This window comes from Martes martes, assembly GCF_963455335.1.
Source record: "Martes martes genome assembly, chromosome: 9".
Classification (NCBI taxonomy): Eukaryota; Metazoa; Chordata; class Mammalia; order Carnivora; family Mustelidae; genus Martes; species Martes martes.
Window position 1 is genome coordinate 119,711,260 of NC_137896.1, and position 17,722 is coordinate 119,728,981.

A 17,722-nucleotide genomic window follows, 5' to 3' on the forward strand; every position below is an offset into this window, starting at 1 on the left:
GATTAAAGCACCTCTCTAGATATATTTAAAGATCTGTCATAGGAAGCAGGTAAACTTGTTTCTCCAGAAAGCAGATGTGAAGTTAAAGTAACATTTTTTTAACAGCTGTAGCTGTTAAAATGGACTGACTTTTATGGTGGAGTAACTTGCTCGTTCCTGGACCATTCAGGCAGAGGTCAGATGACCTGTTCTTACAGGGGAAACCGTCACCCCTCTGCCCACTCTCTAGAGTACAAGACGGCAGCCAGCAAACTTGGGCCAGTTTCAGCCCACTGCCTGTTTTTGTAAATAAAGTTTTATCGACGTATGGTCACTTGCGTTAGTTTACATGTGGCATAGAGCTGTGTTCGTGCAGCAGCGGCAGATGTTAAGTAATGGCAGCAGAGGGCCTATGGCCTTTCAGAGCCTCAAATACTTGCAGTCGCTCCTTTGACAGGAAAAGTTCACCAGTTTCTGCTCTAGAGCTGGGCGGGAGTTGGCGGGGGGGTAGATAATGTGGGCCTGATAGGTATAGAAAGTGAGGCTGGTGGGGAAGAGTTCCTCAGTTGCTAGGATGTCCCAACAGTTACTTAAATTTTCTCTGAAAAAATTGTCTTTGACTTAAGGGTTACATTTAAATTTTTAATCTACCTAGGATTTTTTTTTAATTGCTCTGAAATTGGGGTTCAACTGTATTTTCTACTTATTAATAGCCTCTTGTTTCACCACTACGTATTTGATACAGCCATCTTTTTCTCACAGTTTGAAATCCCATCTTCATTATGTATTCTGTTCAGTTATAGGCAGTGTGTGTTTATGCGTACTCTCTCATCTTCCACTTGTTTCTTTGTTCCTTCGAGTGTTAGTAGTAATACTTTCAACTGCAGTGGCTTCGTATGTGGTATGTTTAATAACTGGAAAGGCAGTTTTTTTGTTTGGTTTTTTTCCTTACGAACTTGAAAATCATTTTGTTAATGACAACTCTGCATAAGGGTTCTGATTGAAATGTAGATATTAACTGTGGGGATAATAGCAATTTTATTCAACTTTTCTGTCTAAATCTTTTTCAGATCTTGTGTTTTATGTCCTTAAATAAGATTTATGATTCTAAACCATGATAGGAAGTCTAAAATCTCTAATAGAAAGAATCTTAAAACCTTTTGGCAAGATACCACAAATCAAGTCCCGAGGCAGATAGAGGAAATATTTTTTGTGAATGTGACAGTTTTACTATGAATAGTATGTAAGGGATCCTCACAAATTGATAATAAAAATAAGTAGCCTTTCGGAAAAATATGCATAATGATAAGCATTTCACAAGATGGCAAATCTAAATATTTAATAAATATGCAAAAAGGTGAACGAAACTCCAGTAGTCAAGATAAAGGAAATTTTTACCATTTCAAACCCATTAGACTGGCAGAAATTAAATAGTCTCGTTAACGTATATTGTTCACAGGACAAAGAGTACACTCATATATTTCAGGTAGAAGTATGAATTGTTGTAGCCTTTTTGGAAAATAATCTAACAGTACCAAGTTACAGACACAGATATTTCATTGCTTTTAGAATTTGTTCCACAGAGGTAAAAGCTCTAGTGTATTCATCTTTGCCAGAATGCTTTCTGCAGGTTGGTTGATGATGGGAAAGTACTGGAAACAAGGTGTGTGTCTATGATTACGAAACTGGGGGATGAATTGAGGTGCATGCCTACGATGAAACAGTGTGCAGCTGTTATGAAGGAGCGAACACTCTGCCAGTCGACTTGGAGAGATTTCCCCAGTGTATTACGTGAGGAAAAGAAGATTCAAAGCTTGGTCACAGTTTTATAGGAGAAATAATAAACATCCCAGGGAAAAACCTTCTTACATGTAGATTTATTTGTTTGCAGATGATTCTTTGAGTGTATGTAATGGGGAATGGAATTGAAAGAAGGGCGGAGAGGTAAACAGGAAAGAAATTTATCAGAAAAAGTGATATATTATAAAATAGAAGTATCCAGGATGATATAGTCAGGTTTCTATAAACTTAAATGTATATATATTCTTCTCTAAAATGAAAGAAAGTACAATTCCACATGATACATTTGGCTTTCTTTGTAAGCTTCTCTTGGCTTGTTCTTTGACCCAGGTTGGTCCAGATGGTCTGATGAAGTTAAATGGCTCAGCCCTTAACAATGAGTTCTTCACTTCAGCAGCCCAAGGCTGGAAGGAAAGACTCTCAGAAGGTAAATGTTCAAATTTATTTGCCTCCTAGATTGTGTATGTACTTGGAGCTACTATGAGGGCATGTTGGCACCTCTGTGCCTCAGTGAGTTTTTGAGCAATTTTAGTAGGCTAAGGACAGGATGTTTCCGTAGCATAGAACTAGCTATCCTGTGTGAAACCCTGTACTGACTTTTTTGTCTGAATCCTATGTAACCAGGTCTGGCTCCAGGTGGAGTCTAGCAGTGTTTCTTCAAGAATTCAAAGTCACCTTTGAATTTAGGGAAACTAAAAAAATAGATTTTTTAGTCCCTCTTCCTAAAGATTTTGATTCAGTAATTCTAGGTGAATGCCTAGGAATTGAAATTTTAATAAGCAGAGTACAGAATTAGAGTTACAGTGTTCTCTTATGTTTGTTTTTCAGTACACGTGGAGTACAAACTAACACTTGGAAGGTCACATGAAGGTGTACCGAGACATAGCCTAAAACAACTGTGAGAAGCTTTAAAATGAATACACTTGTAAGGAGAGCATTAGGAATGCTACTCCTTGCTGACATTTTGTCAGATCAGTAGCATTTAGAGTTAATTGACCAACTAATTAATACCTGTATTGCTGACCCGCAGTGTTGACATTTGCCTTCCTGTTGTTTTTGGGCAGGGTGGGGGGAAGCAATTCTGCGTAGAGATGCTCTCACTGATTACTCTGTCCTATCTCTTAAAGATTTCCTTGAGCAAAGACCACTTTTTTTTTCCGAACTGCAGTCACATACACACTTTAAAACATATGCATTACTATTACCTTTCTTTAAGAATGATTTGATGAAGGATTTTTGCCCTGCCTAACTCCCCCTTTTTTGTTTGTTTGTTTCTGAGAGAAAGAGAGACCAAACTGTAGCAAGAGGGAGGGAGGCAGAGGGACAGAAAGAATCTTAAGCAGGCTCTAGGCTCAGTGCAGAGCTTGAAGCAGGGCTTGATCTCTGGACGCTGAGATCATGACCTGAGCCGAAATCAGGACTTAAAACGACTGAGTCACCCAGGCGCTGGCCCCACCCCTGGTTCCCCCACCACCCAGTTTTTTTAAAGTAGGTAATGTTATCAGTGGTACTTTGATTGTTATCAGTGTTTCTTTTCTTTCTTTTTTTCTTTTTCTTTTCTTTTTTTGCATATGAGCAGTCACTGCTATGCCTAGTCATGTGATTGTATTTTATGAGCAGCAAAAACTTTGAACGCTGTACACATGTGAACAGAAGTCAGTATGTTTTATTCGTCATTCTCTGGTATACAGTAGACTCCCTGAAAAAGTAGTTCTGGGTTGGATTCTGACAGGCAGAGTCCTCTTTTCTACTCCCGTGCCCAGGACTATGTCCTTCAACACTTTTCCTCTCTATCCTTTTACCCTGAAGAAACCTAAACTTGAACACTACCGTTTCTATTTTTCCTTGATGTCCTGGGTATTCGAATATAAAAAAGAGCAGGCTTTCTGAGCCGCAGTTTGAAGATGGCCCACCCAACAGATTCAGGTGTCCTCTGCTGTCGGAGTGGGAGGGATGGAGGTAGTTGGTGGTATATGCAAGTAAATGTCATATTCAGAGTGGCGGGGTCATTGGCATGTTCAGTGCCTTATGCCAGGGCAGTAGAGCGGTCCAGTTTCTGGAGCAGTTAGAAAACTGACCCCTCCCAAATAACTCCCTGCTGTTTTAGTGGAACCTCGGCTGCCTGGAAGCTGGGTCCCAGGTCACAGCTGTTCATTATGCAGTAAGAGACAAAAGGCACAAAATACAACTTGCCTAAGGGAAGCAGAACTTTAAAATAACAGAATGCCCAATGGCATTATTTACTGAAACCATGTGACTTTTTTTCCAGTGGAAAAGAAATGACAAATTCAAAGTTAATGATAAATCTGCAGGGAGTATGATGTTTGGAGCAGGAGGGAGGTGTGCTGTAAGAGAGCCCAGAGGAAAGGCAGGTGGCCTCAGCTGAGTACTGGAAACTGCACACAGTGGTGTGTAAGCACTGTATGTCCCCCAATGGCTTCTAGGGGCTCCTTTCCAATGAGGAATTGGGGGAAATTTCTCTTACCTTTACATGATAGTATTCTGACTCCACCAGTTTTTCATGATTTACAAATATTTAAAAGTTAAAAACAGCATATTTTTGTTGAATATCCTTTTTTCCCCTTTTTTACATTATAGGTGAGTTTACACCTGAGATGCAGGTGAGAATTCGCCAAGAGATTGAGAAGGAGAAAAAAGTAGAGCCTTGGAAAGAACAATTCTTTGAAAGCTACTATGGTCAGAGGTAATACCAAGACAGCTTCTATAAACCAAATGTGAATTCCTACATATGTGTCACACAGTGTTTCATCTTAACTACCTTTGCAGAAATTCTAGTCCTCAATTTCCTTCTATTATTTTCCCAGGTTTTTTTCCTTTTTTTTTTTTTTTAAAGATTTTATTTATTTATCTTACAGAGAGAGTGAGAGACAGAGACAGAGCATGAGCAGGGAGGAGGAGGCAGAGGGAGAGGGAGAAGCAGACTCCACACTGAGCAGGGAGCCTGACACGGGGCTTGATCCCAGGACCAAGGATCCCCTGGGGTCATGACCCGAGCCAAAGGCAGATGCTTAACCTGAGCAATGCAGTGTGCAATGCAGGCGCCCTCACCAATTCTTCTTAACCAAGATATTTTTTCTTTTTATGAATCACGGGTGTACAAAATTGGGTTACTTGACTCTTGACACGTTACCATTGTGAGTGGGATGATTTCATTTTTAAAAAATTATTATCTTGAATTGGAGTCCCTTTCTTTGAATAGTCTGAATTGTTCTTCCAGTAATTTTATAAGTTACAAGAATACTGAAGTTTTTTTCTAACAGTTAATTCTCGCACGAGATGGTAGTTCATCCCATCTCATCATCACCAGGGAGTTCTAGGAATCCCATAATATGAACCATTACACCCAAGGCATCTTTAAACAGCCTCTTCTCTCTAGAAGGCACTCTGGCAGGTCTTTATAGCTGCATGAAGATACAAACCCTGTTCTCAAGTGGATGGTTTTCCTAATAAAATCTCAAGAGGATTTATTTTCCTAATAAAAAATCTAAATAGGAGCACTTGGGCTGCTCAGTCGGTTAAGCCGCTGCCTTTGGCTCAGGTCATGATCTTAGGGTCCTGGGATCGAGCCCCACATCAGGCTCTCTGCTCAGCGGGGAGCCTGCATCCCCCCCATTTCTCTCTGCCTGCCTCTCTGCCTACTTGTGTTCTCTCTGTCAAATAAATAAATACAATCTTTTAAAAAAAAATCTAAATAAAATGTTAATGGGGACATTTAAATAGATGACAGTGGAGCTCTGTTGTTTGAGGTAGAATTGAACATCCACAGAGTTACTGGTTTTTCTTCCTTCTCTTCTGCATACCTAATGGCAGACCTCAAGGACACTCCGTAACCGCAGTTTGACAACTACTGGGTCTTTTTCTTATCTGCCAGTAGTTCATCGATCCCCTTTATGGTCACGTAGGAAGTGATTCCTTTTGTGGTTAGAGTCTCACGTAAGGGCGCCAAGAGTATGGGCTCGCCTGGCTGGCTAAGTTGGTAGAGTGTGCAACTCTTTTTTTTTTTTTTTTAAGATTTTATTTATTTATTTGACAGAGAGAGACATAGTGAGAGGGGCAACACAAGCAGGGGGAGTGGTAGAGGGAGAAAGCAGGCCTCCTGCTGAGCAGGGAGCCCAACTCGGGGCTCGATCCCAGGATCCTGGGATCATGACCTGACCCAAAGGCAGACACTTAACGACTGAGCCACTCAGACGCCCCTGAGTGTGCAACTCTTAAAATTGGGATTGTGTGTTTGAGCCCCATGTTGGTCTTTAAAAAGAGTCTCATATATTGATATTTCTACACTCTTGGTATGAGCTTTGAGCCCTTCTACAGAAATGGTGGTATTTCCATTAGACTCTTGTCACAGGTAGCTGTCACTCCGTAAATATTGTACATTCCCTCCGTAGGCAGATGGAGCATTGTAGCAGTTTTTGGGTCTTTCTGTTTTCATCTGTTACCTTTTTTTGGCCAGCATTTACAGGAGGACTGTTCTTTTTTTTATTGTCTTATTTTGTTGTTAGTCACTCTATCTCAGAGGTGCAGTACTGATCATTTGAAGTCACCAAAGAGGGTCTCCTGCCTTTGCCTGTTTAAACAATGTGCGAAAAGACTATGAGGGGGTCTCCGGTGACCCCTGCTGAGTAGCCTAGTTCTAATGAGGCCACACTGTGGAAGTCCCAGTTTACCGTCACTCCCAGGATAGCTCAGAGGCATTGGTCTCAGCATTATGGAACTATACTAAGTGAAGTGTAAATGGGCTTTCCAGAAATTCCAGAGTTCTAATTTTCAACCTCTGGAAAACATCGACAGCGACCTCCTCCTGTCTCCTCAGGGGCCCGTAGACTTCTTGGGCCGTCCTCTCCGCAGGTGCTACAGAGCAGAGTTGATGAGGGTGCATGGGTCTCGGCCTTCTTTCACTTCCTGTGTGGGTAGCCTGTGCTGCTTGCCTCTAGACAGGGTAGCCCCTTTCATAAGCATAAAGAATAATGATAATTAACAGTATCGAGCTTTAATATGTGCTAGGTGCTGTTCTAAGTACTTTATATGCATTAATTTCATCACACCAACAATATAAAGTAATGAACCTCAGTATATGATGAGGAAACTGAGATACAAAAGACTAGTGACTGACTTAATGTCACATGGATGTATCAGAGTCAGGATTTGCCTCCAAACACTTGAGATCCAGAATTTCACTAATCATAATCATAATAATGGTGATGATATATGAGGAAAAGCTACTCTATGTCAGGTTTCTTCCAGGCATTGCCATATACTATTATCTCCTAATACGTTTAGTAACATGGGCCATTTCTCAACTAGGATATTTTTTTCTTCCACCTTTTAGTTCTGGTTTGAGCCTTGAGGATTCAAAGAAATTGACAGCCTCGCCAAGCGATCTCAAAGTAAAGAAAACCCCAGCTGAGCAACCAAAATCCATGCTTCCTTCAGAGGCCTCGCCTGTCAGTGTCATCCCAGGAATTCCCCAGTTAGGATCAAAAGAAGAAGTGGTGCAAATGCCATCCCCAGTAAGAAAAGAAGAGCATGAAAGCCAAGATACGGTGCAGCCAAACCCCAAATCCACAGAGCCCCTGCTTCCTTCAGCAAGCAATACGCAAGAGCTTAGCAGCGTTCTTCCCATCAAGTGCCCAAAGGATGACGATTTCTTGGAGCAGAAGCCAGTGGCCTCTGCTGAACAGGAGTCTGAGAAAGAGAATCATCTCACCACAGTTCCTAGTTATAACAAAGATGAAGGCCAAGAAGCTTTAATTACGTCCCCAAACAAACCCAAGAGTCCTGGGGTGGAAAAACCAGTAATGAAGCCCGTGACAGAAACCGGTCCGCAGGAGATTGCTGCAAAAGACCCTGCATCAGTCTCGGTTGATCACAGCCCAGAAAGCCTCAAGAGGAAATCTTGTCTCATCCAAGAAGAGGGCCCCATGAGCTGGGAGAAAAGGCCACGTGTCACGGAGAATCGCCAGCACCAGCAGCCATTTCAAGTCTCGCCACAGCCCTTTCTCAGTAGAGGGGACAGGATCCAGGTGCGAAAAGTACCACCTCTCAAGGTAAGAGAGTGGGAAGGATTGAAAAAGGGAAAATGTCTGAACACTAAGTTTCTGGTCTTATTAAATACCAAGTCATTCATAGTATTTTTTAACACAGAAGCAGTTGTATATATTTGATAAGCACGTAACTGCGTTCTTACATGAACAAAATTATGACTAAACAGACATTTAGATCTGCATTCCTACAGATCTTTATTAGTCTTTTGGTAGTAAGGAAGGTGCCTGAATATCTAACTAATGTAGACCACCTCCACCCATCCTCCTGGCTGGCCACTCTTAAGATATTTGTGGACATTATTCTGTCTCATGTGACAAAACAAGAAATATAATAAAAAACAGAAGGAAGCCCTTGGTGTGATCAAGAGATCTTTGTGGCAAGAGCCATGACATTTTAAGTGTACCTTGGTCCTTTTCTTACTGCCATAACTGATTGGATGTTCCGTGGCTCTAGAACTACCTTTAGTTCCCCCCTTTTAAGGGAAACTTGTGTGGCTGCCATGAGTCACTGCTGGTTACTTGAGGGACATCAGTAAGGTAGACTAGCCTTGCTAAGCTCTGCTGCTGAGGCTTTGTCCCTGACTTTCATGTTAGCATTCTGTTGCTACTTAGCAAATATTTCACATTCATATTTCACATATCCTTATCTGAGTATACAAGACTGCATCTAACCAGTAGTGAGCCCTTTAAAGCCCAAACACATTTTTACTTCTGAGCTAAAGGTGTACTAATACTTGGACTTGTGCTTTATATCAGTTTGCAGTTCATTTTTTTGTTTAGTAAATAGTATATATTAATAAATTCTTATTAGTGGTGTTTATTAATACTGTTGTGTCTACTGTCAGCCCAGGCATTGGGTAGTATTCATTCACGCTAGAAATATAAATAGAAAAAGAAGCCACATAGAAATACTTTTTCCCTCTTTTTCATTTAACTTAGATGAACCAAAGCTAGTTCCATCAGATAATATCCCTTAGAGACATTCATTTGCTCTACTTGACCCATTTAATTTACTATGTATTTTTCTCTTGTGTTGCTTCTTAATTACTAACTGTATGACGTTCTCATTGCTTTTTAATTTTAAGATTTATGCACTTAGGAATCTCCCTTTTTTAAAAAAAAATGTTTGCCACTTTTCCACCCTTAACATACTTCGCATGCTTTGCCAGAGATTGTGATTTTTTATGAAAATCACTTTACAATTCTTTTATCCCCCACTCTTTACTGTTATAAAAATATTAGAAACCTTTCAGTAATGAATGTCAGTCAGAACTTCTGTGCAGACCTGAGAGCTGAGTTACATTTTAGGTTTTACTTAATATAGATGATACTGTGAGATGTGTTATTTCTATTTCCTCATCTTTATAGAGGCTGACTTACATCCTGCTTGGTCTGCTTCTCTAATCCAGAGAGTCCCCATACTGAAAATTAAAGTCCACCATGACGTGTTATTGTTACTCAATTTTTTCCCTTTCTTTTGCTTTCTTCTTCTTCCTTACCCCCTCCACCCTCCTGCAGAATACTTTCTACCAGAAGTTGCTTTAATAAACTCTTACCTTAGGCCTGTATCTCAAATTCCACTTTCTTTGTTTCTTTCTTTTTTTTTTTTTAAAGATTTTATTTATTAGACAAAGAGAGACACAGCGAGAGAGGGAACACAAGCAGGGGGAGTGAGAGAGGGAAAAGCAGGCTTCCTGCAGAGCAGGGATCCCGATGCAGGGCTCAATCCCAGGACCCTGGGGTCATGACCTGAGGCGAAGGCAGATGCTTAGCCATCTGAGCCACCCAGGCGCCCCATCAAATCCTACTTTCTTAGACACAACTTAATGTAATTTATAACAGAGCAAAATCTTTTAACCAAAACTTAAGTAGATAAATAAAATCTTATTACAAATGTTATACGTGTGTATATATGTTATATACATGCATATGTAAGCACTTATATGTTATAACATGGATGTCTGTAACATAATACATACAGAGAGAGATGGAAAACGGTGTTTCCTACTTGGTATACATCTGTTCTATTTTATTAAGATTTTGTTTATTTATTTGAGAGAAAGAGTGAGGGAGAGCACAAGTGGGAATGGGAGCTGGGCTGGGGGGTGGTGGGGGAGAGGGAGAAGCAGGTTCTCCAGGGAGCAGGGAACCCAACGTGGGGATCCATCCCAGGACCCTGAGATCATGACCTGGGCTGAAGGCAGGGGCTTAACCAACTGAGCCACCCAGGCGCCCCATCTTTTCAGGATACATGAAGAAAATCAACCTTGTTTTACCAGGGTAGGGCTTCTTGTTAATTTGTTACCAATGCCCAGACAACATAAACAGGTTATAGAGCTATTTACATAAATTACTGAAACTTACTATTTTTATGTATTAAAAATTTCTCTTTGAACCACTTTTAATGAATTTAATCAACATGTTAGGAATGATTTTCAGTCATTACAATAGATAGTGTTTATTCTGCTAGGTATCTTGTTATTCTCAAGACTGTTCTGATGTAAGGTTGTTTGTCCCTATCTACAGTTCCCCTCAACAACTGTGCTTTTACTTTCTTGGATTTAATTTTCTGGTTTTACCTACTTTCTCCCCTTCCTAGTGGTCTCTTCTAGGTGACATTACCAAGGGGCAACAGTTGCTTCTTTCCCTCTGTTGGTAGCTTCTGAAATACTGTGCAGTTAGATGTAAAAGAGATTCAGTGTTAAGAGATTAGGTACATGTCCTGATGTAAGATGTGTGGACTGTGACAGCTGTGACATGATCCCATAGCTCTTACTTCTGCATGACAGAGAATCCATTTCTCAGGACTGCTGACCTTTTGAGAAATGGATATTGCAAATAATGAAGAATTTTTAGTGACTTTATTATTCTTAATTTAAGGACTTCCAGAAGGATGACATGCATTTTCTTAGAGCCCTTTGGCTTAATTTTTTTTTTTTAAGATTTTATTCATTTACTAGACACACAGAGAGAGATCACAAGTAGGCAGAGAGGCAGGCAGAGAGAGAGGGGAAGCAGGATCCCTGCTGAGCAGAGAGGCCGATGCGGGGCTCGATCCCAGGACCCCAAGTTCATGACCTGAGCTGAAGGCAGAGGTTCAACCCACTGAGCCACCCAGGCGCCCCTTAATTTTTTTTTTAATTAAATGCCCTGTAACATCTGTCACAGTTATTTGCTCCTTTAAATTCTGGCAACTTACTAGAAGAGTCCAGGCTTTGATGCATTCTCATTTAAGTCTGATAGCTTCCAAAGTATCGTTTCAGACAGGAATCAGATTCCTTTCAGCTGTAGTATTTTATGCTGTGAAAATCAGTGGTTTCAAACTTGGTGATGTAGCAGAGTTTCCCAGGAAGTGTTTCAGAAGTGCATATTTTTTCTAGAGTTCTAATTTGTCAGTTTTGGGAGAGGACCCAGAGCACATTTATTTTTAAACAGCTCCCCAAGTAAGTATAAAGGCAGTCACAGGTGAAAATGACTGTGGTGAACATTATATACATTCTGTCTATACTCCCTTCGTGTGGATGGACAGAGTGGGGTGCATCTGTGGATCCCACATGGTCTACCTTCCAGTGCTGTCTAGACGCCTCTGTCATTGAGCTAACTCAGCCTGTCTGCTTAAGTGTGCGTGTGTGTATGTGCATAGAGCAGAAGAGAGCAAGAATTTTCCTCGCAGCTTAGAAGGAGAGCTAGGAGGAAAAAGACAGTGGTGCAGTGGTATGCTGCTGCTCTCACACATGCATGTGAAAGTGCAAATACCCTGCGAGGTCTGTACCTTAAGTAAGAAGCAGTTGTGAGTAGGAATGCCAGGCGAAGGGAGTTGTGTTGAGAAAAGAGGCATAGCGATTCGGGGTGGGGAGGGTGTCGGGGGAGGAGAGGCTTTGGCCCCAGGAGAGGAGGTGGAAGGACCCGAGAGGGGCAGTCGAGTTGTCTCCACGCTTAGGTCTCTCGGCCATGGACCTCCCATTTGTGTCACTGGTGTGTAGTGGTTACTGGAACAATTTAAGTGCTCTGGAAGTTGTGTTTTTCTTGTCGATTAAAACTAAGCTCCGGACTTTTTTCTCCCTCCTCCTTTCAGATCCCGGTCTCCAGAATCTCCCCCATGCCTTTTCCTACATCGCAGGTCTCTCCCAGGGCTCGTTTTCCAGTCTCCATCACTAGTCCTAACAGAACAGGAGCCAGAACTCTCGCAGACATCAAGGCAAAAGCCCAGCTGGTCAAAGCACAGAGGGCCGCCGCCGCCGCCGCCGCCGCTGCCGCCGCCGCCGCCGCCGCAGTTGGAGGGACCATTCCGGGACCTGGCCCCGGGGGCGGACAAGGTCCAGGAGAGGGAGGTGACAGGAAAACTGCTGGAGGAGGGAGTCCAGACTCAGACAGAGGCCGAGAACCTGGAAAGGGCCCCACACTGGAATTGGCAGGAACTGGAAGCAGGGGAGGTACGAGAGAGCTTTTACCCTGTGGTCCAGAGACTCAGCCCCAGTCTGAGACCAAGAGCCCAGACCAGGCACAGCCTCCTCGTGTCTCTGGAGCACAACTACAGCAAGCCCCCTCAGGGCCTCCAGCAGCTGTCGGCAGGGGAGCGCGCGCAAGCGTCCCCTCTCCAGCCCGCACTGACGCCTCCCCAGCAGCTGTAGGGCAGCTGACGAATGAACAGCTGAATCCCCCAGGGGCAGCGGCCGCGGTGGCCTCTCTCGCCCACCTGCAAGCTCCCGGGACCTGCCGGCAAGAGAACGCGCCCTCTGGTCCCACAGAGTCTGTTCTCCGCTCGGGTGCCTCACCTGTTCATTTTGCGGCCGACGGCACCGTTGAGCCCAGCGCAGGTTCCAGTAGGAATGTGCCAGACCCTTCGGCCTCAGCAGAGACATCTGCTGGCGCTTCAGCAGCTGTGCCTCCCTCTCCTTTAACATCTTTATTGACCGCAGCCACTTTAGAAAAGCTTCCTGTACCCCAGGTCAGTGTAAGTGTAGCACCGACGGGAGCGGCTCAGTCCTCGAGCACTTTGCCAGTAGCTTCTAGCCTTAAAACTCCAGGAACGTCTTCAAATTTGAATGGACCCCTGTCAAGGCCAAGCTCTAGTATCCCTGCGAATAACCCTTTGGTCACTCAGCTGCTTCAGGGCAAGGATGTTCCCATGGAGCAAATTCTGCCTAAACCTCTCACCAAAGTTGAAATGAAAACTGTTCCACTGGCCACGAAAGAGGAGCCGGGGGCAGCAGTGTTCACAGGCAGCGGCACCGCCGAAAACAGCAGCAGAGAGGAAGGTAGTGAGAGGCAGTGCCTCCCAGCTCTGCAGCAGCTGGGTAAAGCCTTGCCAAGTACGCAGCTCCCCCAGGTTCCAAGACCGCTTCAGCTCTTTTCAGGTAAGGACCTGAGGGACTCTAGCATTGACGCACACCAGTACCAGGAAGGGCTCAGCAAAGCCACCCAAGATCAGATCCTTCAGACTCTCATCCAGAGGGTTCGGAGGCAGAACGTTCTCCCATTTGTGCAGCCCTCCCAGTTCAACTTCACTCACTCAGGTTTCCCGTTAGAAGACATCTCCACAAGCCAGAGGTTCATGCTGGGTTTTGCTGGCAGAAGGACATCGAAGCCTGCAATGGCAGGTCACTACTTACTTAACATTTCCACCTATGGCCGGGGTTCAGAGAGCTTTAGGAGGACCCATTCTGTAAACCCCGAAGACCGTTTGTGTCTAAGCAGCCCCACAGAGGCCTTGAAAATGGGATACACAGACTGTAAAAATGCAGCCGGAGATAGCAGCAGCAGCAAAGAAGATACCGACGAGGAAAGTTCCGGTGACGAACAAGAAGCCATCATGGTGAAGGAGGAGCCGCAGGCTGCCCAGGGCCCTGGCAAGTGTGAAGCGAGTTCGGGAACCCACAGTAGAGAAGCCCTGTCTGCCAGTGATTGTTTAGCAAAAAAGAATGTGAAGGCGGAGACACCTGTGCACGAGCAGACCACGTTAAGCAAGGAGAGTTACCTGTTCACGAGAGGCCAAACATTTGATGAAAAGACCCTAGCCAGAGATTTTATTCAGGCAGCGCAGAAACAGATGGCTCATGCGGTGAGAGGCAAGACGATGCGTAGCAGCCCTGAGCTTTTCAGTTCGACTGCTCTTCCTCTGACCGCAGACAGTCCCACCCATCAGCCTCTCCTCCTCCCACCACTGCAGACCCCGAAGCTGTACGGAAGCCCCACCCAGATTGGGCCAAGCTACAGAGGCATGATCAATGTCTCCACCTCGTCCGACATGGACCATAACTCTGCTGTCCCGGGGATGCCTGACTGTAGCCAGGTGGCCAGCAACGTAGGCGATGTCATGTCCTTTTCGGTGACTGTCACTACCATCCCTGCTAGCCAAGCGATGAATCCCAGCAGCCATGGCCAGACCATTCCCGTTCAGGCCTTTCCAGAAGGAAACAGCATAGAGGACACACCTTCGAAATGTTACTGCCGATTGAAAGCCATGATCATGTGCAAGGGGTGTGGAGCGTTCTGCCATGACGATTGCATTGGCCCCTCGAAACTTTGTGTCTCCTGCCTTGTGGTTCGGTAACAAGACTAGAAAGAGGATACCTGTGAAGGAGGCAGGGAGGGAAGGATTGATGAGATGTGGGGTTTTTTGGTGTCCTTTCGGAATCACAGAAATAAATAACTAGGTTTCAGTTGTCTTAAGAGACAAATGTTACTTAATCAGGAATACAGAGTACAGATCTTACATTTTAGAGGAAGAGCACCTTGTATAGTAAGTCTAGGTCAAGCAAGACTTCGTGAATTTGTGACAAGTTTGCACTTACAAAATCATGTAAATATGTCACATTTTGTTTTAACATTGTTTTCCCAAGTGTTTAGGTAATGATGTATTTGAATTCAGATTTATGTTCCACTTCACGTGACTCTGAGAAAAGTTTAATGCCATGCATGGTTAAAGGAAGCGGTCTCTCTTCTCTCCCTTTCCTAAGAGGCCAGGAAAAGGAAGGAATGAAGGAATGGTCTGGAGAAGTGACCGTTCAAGCTGATTATGTCATGACGGTCTGATTGCAGGCTTTACATAAGATTATTCAGCCTTGGCGGGATTGGATTCAGGGTTTACTCAGTCCCTTTACCTTAAACAGGACCTTCTTAAGTTCAAATTTTTGATACCATTTTAACTTTACAGGTAGTAATTCAGACTCTGAAAGCTCTTGACCTGGTTCTTGGCTTCCACAAACGAGCACTGTTGCCAAGCTCTCTGCTTGCAATTTGTGCCCGCCCCCTGCCCTCCAGGCCCCCTACCCTGCCCCGAGAACGTGAATGTGGCCCAGGATGGGTATGCCCCCACCCCCCCACCCCGCCCGCCCCCCCCGCCCCCCCCCCTGCTGTTAGCGGGCCCGTGCGGGGCAGCAGTTCCAGCAGTAACATCCGGGTACTCCGTCAGTCACGGGAGCTTACAAATGGGGTGCGGGGGAGATGCTAGTGGAGCAGGAACAAAGAGTGTTAGTGACGGGGTGGTTTGAACTGTGTGTCTTATTGGGCAGAGACTCAAAAAGTGCAGAAACTGAACATAAAGAATTTCGGAAAACGATTTTAACACTAGAAGCAAGGTAGCCTCTCTTCCTCTTCTTGCCCAACCCTGATCCCTCACGGTCTGAAGTCCACTGTTGTGCAGGAGGGAAAGCTCCTTGTTGCCACATTTGCCTGTTCTGTTAAGCTTGTTTTGACCTCCCAGGCATCTGAGGAGTATAGAGTAATCTTACTAGATACTACTTTGAACACAAAGTGCGCGTACACACACACACACACACACACACACACACACACACACACACACACACACACACACACACACACACACACACACACACACACACACACACACACACACACACACACACACACACACACACACACACACACACACACACACACACACACACACACACACACACACACACACACACACACACACAGTAAAAGACACTTCTCCTGTTTTAAAAAACATATCCTCTGTTTTAGATTACTGCTGTCTATGCACTAAGAGTCTCTAATGTAAAGGGCTTCAGTAAATGGTTAAGGGAACATCTAGAAAGGAAGAGAAATTAACTCCAAAGTTTTGTTGCTTGTTTTTGTTGGTTCTTTTTGGTTTTCCTTTGTTGTTTTTTAAATCTTGTCACCAGTGACTGAAGAGTTTTTGAGAACATACATTTAGGTCCTGATTAAAGAACATTAAAATGAATCTACAGTTTACCACAATTCGGTATTAAAGAATTGGGCATTGTCAATGTGCATCATTTGCATATTGATTTCAAGTTTGCTGATTTCAGGTGTGTAAAGTAAGAATATTACTGCAGCCTAGTACACTTACAGCTGTGCTTAGTGTTCAGGATGTGATACTTAACCAAATGCAGAACAGTGTAAATTTACTAAGTCACATTCCAGATTAGGAGAAAGTAGACAGTAATACTCTTTGCTCTTCCCCATTCTGTTCCCCATTCTTCCCCCGTATGCTTTTAATACTTTTAATACTTTTGAACCCCATAAGAAACCTACTACTTCACTGTTTTCAGTTTTTGCTTCTGTTATTTTTTGTGGCTCAAGGCAAATACAAGATTATTTGTTCTAGTTTCAGCCAAGACAATAGGATGTCCTCCTAACTTCCCTTTTTCTTCCAGCACACACATAGCTAAAAAATACGAAGGCTACAAGGATCCTGGGATAAGGAGTAAGTTCTTATCCATGATCCAGTAAGAAAGAAACATGGTTCGGTTCCCCAAACTTTCAGTACTCCACGCTCGGCTTCTTCACTCCCCACGTCAGTGCCAGGCCTGAGGGCTGGTCTTTGTGCTGGAAGTGCCTGAGTATTTCAGAACCGGCACCGTGCTAAACGTGAATTACCGATTCGGATTGATCAAAGTGAACTTTCTCCTTTGCACCTTTCCTGTCATAGGAAGCCTCTCCTCCGCGGTTCCCCTAACCTGAGGTTGGACGGACTAACCAGGAGAGGAGGAGAGGGATCAGGGATTTTCAAGTCCATTGGGAGAGCAAACCGTATCGTGCCTCTTCTTCTTGACCAGGCTCTTGCAGATCGGTCCTAAGCATTATTATTCCCCAGATTCTCTTAACAATTAATACTCAGCTAATAAAATACTTGCATTTGTGAATGTCCCTAAAACAGGATTTGTCAACGAGGTACACTGCCTCAATCTTGACGGAATGAGAGACTAGGTTCTCTTGGGTTGGTAGTAAATTGAATACAACCTGTTTGTCTGTTTCACAACAGTGGTTTCAGGTAGAAAGTCATTCATTTTCAGAGCTGAGCAGAAAAACAGCAGCAGCAATCCAAACACGTTAACAGTCTGGCCCTTTTGAAAATGAAGCAGTAGGAACAAGAAAAATCTTTATATTATTGAGGGCATGGTACACCGGTATCTTTAAAGCAGTTTTTTTGTCTTAGGTTTTCGGAGTTGCTTTACCATTCAGCTCAATCTGAAAGGTTGCTAATAAATGCTAAGCTTTTTTTTTTTTTTTTTCTTCCCTAAATGGCATTTAGTTGCACTATTTCCAGTGACTAGTCAGGCATTATGCCTGATGCTTATGCCTCCAGGGTATGCTTCTCGAGCCTGAGCCTTCGGATACCTTCCGTTGTAGGTCACCCTGGGGAGATAGCATTAACAATAACTATGTCATCTCAGTCTTAATGACTGTTCTGAGTTGTCGACTAGTAGAGAAGGCGCCCTGAATCTGAAAAAAAAAAAAAAAAAAAAAAATTGACAAAAATTCCCCATCCTGTTAAACATCCTGGGGTGGTTCGCTCTACTATTCCTTAACCCCTATGCTCAAGATACTGAAACTATCTGTGGTATCCCATGTAACATTTCTAAGAATAAGATCTGGCAAATGGG

At 43.6% G+C, this 17,722-nt stretch overlaps 1 protein-coding gene across 1 annotated transcript in view; it reads left to right on the forward strand.

Annotated features, from left to right (window-relative positions):
• The window catches only part of ASXL2 (ASXL transcriptional regulator 2), a 79,413-nt gene extending 64,608 nt beyond the window's left edge, over positions 1-14,805 (forward strand). Inside the window, exons 8-11 of the mRNA XM_080813405.1 lie at positions 2,110-2,206; positions 4,378-4,483; positions 7,130-7,847; positions 11,920-14,805. Of these exons, the coding sequence (XP_080669531.1) occupies positions 2,110-2,206; positions 4,378-4,483; positions 7,130-7,847; positions 11,920-14,397 (3,399 nt within the window). The 3' untranslated portion in view covers positions 14,398-14,805. The remainder of the gene's footprint in view (positions 1-2,109; positions 2,207-4,377; positions 4,484-7,129; positions 7,848-11,919) is intronic.
• Positions 14,806-17,722: the final 2,917 nt, after the last annotated feature.